This window comes from Pteropus vampyrus, unplaced genomic scaffold (assembly GCF_000151845.1).
Source record: "Pteropus vampyrus isolate Shadow unplaced genomic scaffold, Pvam_2.0 Scaffold263, whole genome shotgun sequence".
Classification (NCBI taxonomy): domain Eukaryota; kingdom Metazoa; phylum Chordata; class Mammalia; order Chiroptera; family Pteropodidae; genus Pteropus; species Pteropus vampyrus.
In genome coordinates, this window is record NW_011889044.1 from 963081 (window position 1) to 967895 (window position 4815).

At 35.6% G+C, this 4815-nt stretch overlaps 1 protein-coding gene across 1 annotated transcript in view; it reads right to left on the reverse strand.

The window, feature by feature from the left end:
• The window catches only part of KIAA1109 (KIAA1109 ortholog), a 146012-nt gene that overhangs the window by 135271 nt on the left and 5926 nt on the right, over positions 1-4815 (reverse strand). Inside the window, exons 2-4 of the mRNA XM_023520429.1 lie at positions 3552-3681; positions 1505-1621; positions 510-588 (exon numbers count right to left, since the gene is read on the reverse strand). Coding sequence (XP_023376197.1) covers positions 510-588; positions 1505-1621; positions 3552-3648 — 293 coding nt within the window. The 5' untranslated portion in view covers positions 3649-3681. The remainder of the gene's footprint in view (positions 1-509; positions 589-1504; positions 1622-3551; positions 3682-4815) is intronic.

Consider the following 4815-nt stretch of genomic DNA (forward strand, 5'->3'; position numbering starts at 1 on the left):
TCTTTCAAAGCTTACAGAGGAAAGACGATATCAAACATATTATCATTTCTCATTACAGATTTGAGTTTCCTTCTTAAAGTGAAATTAGAGATGTTCAGATGCTGAACAATTCTAAAAACTCATCACCTCATAAGGTAAGGACCTGATGGGTGAGCGTTATCAGCACCTCTGGGCCTTAGTTTGTGTAACAAATGACCACCATGAACTCTAGACCAGCAGTGATCAGGTAATTCAATGGTTCAATTTTCCAACTTGGAATGAAATGAGATACTTCTCAAAGCTGCTCTTCGGTAAACTTTTGCCAGTCTAAACCTTAGCTAAATTAATCCACTGATAGAAACATTTTACATCAATTCACTAGGCACGATTTACTAAAAACAATGATTTTTGACTTATGGTTTTATTTGAAGAAGTAAATCATATTAAATAATCATAATCAGAAAAAAAATTTACAATATTTCAAGTTTGATAGTTTTTAATGTTTTTCTGCTTGTTTTTTTTTTGTTTACCTAATAGACATGTCTTCTGTAATGTAATAGATTTCACGAACCATGACTTTTCCAGAAAGAACAGAGAAGGAAAAGGAGCCTGTGTATAAGAAAAACAAGTGATTAACGTGATTGTTTTGATAGACAGTAGAGCCCTTAAAGCTTAAAAGAATCTGAGCATTCGATTTATCCGATAATTACACGTTCTTTCCTGACTCCCTTCCTTATGTTTACAGCCTCACTAATTTCCATCCTCCTTCCCTCAGAAAGCCCAGCAAGTACCATTGCTATGGATCGGGCTACTAAACGAACGAAAAGGTCAGCGGTTTAAACACTGCTTTATATGACTGAATCCCTTAATGAGGCACGGCCACTAAATAAACCCCAAGCAGAGACCAATTCATCACTTTTCTCCATTAGTTCAGGTGACTCCAGGAACCAGTCATTACCTCAAATTAATGGAAGACGACTTAGGTTTGAGAGAAGGTTATGTACAACAACTAAGAGGTACGTGACTCCAGGGAAGGTGAGAATGGTTCTGTTCAGTGTCCCCTCTCCCCTCGGCCACTGGTTCAGGGCTTTCCACAGCATACCTAATACACCATCCTATCTATACAAACCTTCCACTTACGAGTAGTCAGAAACTAAATTAATAAAGCAGGCCACAAAATGAAATACACAAGATGATTCCAACTTACAGATTTTTAAAGTACGAGTTATTTTAAAAAAAAAAAAAAAGCAAAATAACTTCATTGAACATTAGAAACTCTATATTTTTCAAACTATTTTAACAAGCATCTTTCCTAAGCAAAAAAGGTAAAAAAGTTACCGTAGAAACACTTCCAAGGAATAAGGTAAGGACATAACCTGTCCCAGAGAAATTCCAATTAAAGTACTTTACCCTTCATGAAACGAGGCTACAGTGCCAAAGCTACTTCCTGTCTCTAAAATGTAAATTTCTGATATACACCTCAAAATTATGTATAAGAAAAAAATGCAGTGTTACTCAAACTTACCAATATGGATATAGCCATGTTTGTATAATCTGTTAAGAACCAATGTTAAAATAAGACCAACATTCCGAGAATTATAATATGTGAGATAAATAATCCATCCACAGGACAAAATGGTAGCTGTTGGGAGAAAAAAATGCAAAAGAATGTCACTTTCAAGCACCTTAACATCTTAGTAAAAATTTGTTAGTAAAAGGTCATTTACCGCATTCAGAAATGATAGAATTCACTTCCACATGGTAGTATGTCCTCTTACAGTGTAATACCTGGAGCTTTAAAATCAGAGATCAATTCCACTTTACCCAGCTTTCCTCATTCTCTTTTAGTTACTAACCAGAAAAGAAATCTAACTATGGGAGGTGAACACACAGTGTAAATATTCATATGCCTTACTGTTAAAGTGCACAGCTGAAACTTACTGGATTTCATTAACCAATGTCACCTTAAAAAATAAAAAAACAAACAGATTCCAATCAGATCAATTAAAGCAATCTGCTTTCCTTTCTGCCTGTTTCCTTTTTCACTGCTTTGCACTGTTCTAGTTATTAAACACGAGAAAGCCCATATTTCCGAATATTCTGAAAAATATCCACCTTTATTAGGCTAAAAGTTCATTCCCGAAGTATTTCCTAAAAACTAAAGTCACTTGAAAAGAAAGAAAATTGATGATTTTTTAAAATCAAAGTCACTGTTTTTTAAATCAATAGATTCTTCTTTTAAAAAAGTAATGGAAATAAGGGGAAATTTCAGTCTACTAAAGGTATATCTGTATTAAATAGGACCTCATACTATTTGGCTGTGATTGGTAAGCTGGTAACTTATTTTTAAGAATGCCTACTTTTATTGAATATGCTGCAGTAAATGATATTCCAAATTTGACCATCTTTCAAGAGCCATAGTCACGTATAAAATTTATAAGATTCCCAAAAAAACCTAGCTCATGAATATACAAAAGATAAAACATAAGAAAGCCTTTTCTGATATTTTTACTTGTCTATTTAAAAAGTATAATAATTTTCTAAATCAAGACAAAGCGATTTAACATGTAACCTTTTAGCAACATTTTAGCATTACATTCTTAACTTTTTTAAAAAAATTACTTAATATAGATAAAACAAAGCAGTAACTGAAAGTCAAAATACATTTCTCACGGTAACTTGGATGGTAATAGCTTTGATGTAGCAAGTGCTATGAGCTGTCCATAAAAATTATTTTTAGAACAATTCTTTTGAAGATATATCAGTTTTAAGTTTAAACTCATTTGTATTAATTTTTACTGTAAATCAGAGCAGGTTATTGTGGGCCATTCAGAAAGGCAAGAAGTATCTGCTGAGAAAGTATGCTTCTAGCACCCAATGGCCTAGGAAGTGTGTGTGGCCTTTTCATTGTATTGGGTCCCCCGCCCTGCTCTTCAATATCATAAGGCCAGGAGTAAAAGAGCAAAACTAAACAATCACGCAATGTTTTTCTTAAAGAAAGGAGTTGTATACTCCAGAAAAAAGTCAGAGAAATTCTAGGTGATAGGAGAGGGGACAGATAAAAACTAAGCAAGAGCTATGCCCTTAAACTAAAGGTAATTTGCAAACAGGACTTTTACGAAGTCCTATTTCATACTGCATTGCACTTCATTTTACTTTTTTTGGCTTTCATTATTACTATACTTAACTTCCATCAAGTAAAAAAAAAAAATAGAACTCAAATGGCAACCTAACCCTACCCACAAATTCTGACTCATTATAATCCCTTCTGTGCACACGTCACATCTACCCGTACCCTGCCACACGACCTGTGGGGTCACGAAAGCAGCACAGGGGGATGAACATGAAAGAGGAAAGAGAAGTGGAGTGCGACGTCTCTCCTCTCCTCCCTGACGTCACACAAGGAGCAGCCTAAGGAAAAGAGCAGTTCCCAGAACAAATACTCAGAGAAAGATCAAAATTTTCTTTCTAAAAAATAAACGAACGGTCCTGTAAGCATCGCAACTTAAAATGCGGCAGCTGTTGACCCACGCGAGACAACAGTGATGCATAAGAAAACACACTCTACTCACCAACAAGGAGCCAGACAACGTTGGAATTGTGCTCTGTGAGAAAATCTTCTAACTGAGTGATGCTGGGGACAATACTCTCGTTCTTCCTTTGATCCATTACTGAGGTTTTTCCAGAGCAGCATCTAAAGGCCTGAAAGAGTTCAAAGGTTAAATTTAGAATGAGATGTTTATCTGCAAGGAAAATCATGTAAGGGGAAAAAAAGGTGAATAAATATGAAAGTTTATTAAATCACATTCTCGTTCCTGCAATGATAAGAATGCAAAAATACAACAAACAACAACAAAACATGTCCACATTTCTATATAAAATATAAGACAATGTGTCATATTTTTAATGTCCTGATTTTACCACTCTGAGATTGGGGTTCAGTTACTACACTCTGACTAAAAATAAGAGGGACATCGTCATTCTGAAATCTAAAGATATTTATCTCAACAATAAGAAGGAAGTATCGTGAAAATTAATACAGGGAAACATCATTTGAAATGGAGTCAGGAACAGAGGAAGATAAATACCATATGATTTCACTTATATGCAGAACCTAAGAAACAAAAAGAACAAACTAATCAAAAACAGACTCACAAATATAGAGGATAATCTGGTGACAGCCAGAGGGGAGGGGGGCTGGAGGACTGGGAGAAAGGTGAAGCATTAACGAAGGACGAATTAGTAGTTGATAGATGGGCACCGGGATGGGGAGCACGGCACAGGGAATGCAGCTGGCACTAATATATTGGCTAGGTGGAGGGCCAGGGGAGAGAAGGAGCAATTAGGGGGATCATTTTATAAATTATAAAACTATCTAATCAATGTACTGTATACTTGAAACTAATAATAAAATTTAAAAAAGAAAAAATGAAGGCAGGAGGCCAGAAGGGGGAGCCCTCACACACTACCACTCAAGGTCAATTACAAACCAGACAAAAAGGCATCAATTACAGACTCCAGCAGGAGGAGATGCACCTTGCAAGTCACACTACTTTACTACTCCAGCAGTATGAAGGAAGACATTTGAATGAAATAAGTGCATCATTATAAAAGTACATCATTATCAGCTACGGCCAAAGATAAGCAAGTATTTCCAATGTATTCAGGGCCAAAGGCAGTCCTAAGTGATCCTTTTCACCTTCAAGAAAAGTATTTTATGTCAATTATACTCAATAAAACTGGGGAAAAAAGGTTCTCATATTTTTCAAAGCTTTGAAAAATCCATCGACTAGACATTTAAAATCCAGGAGCTAACCTTACGACGTGGCCTTTCCC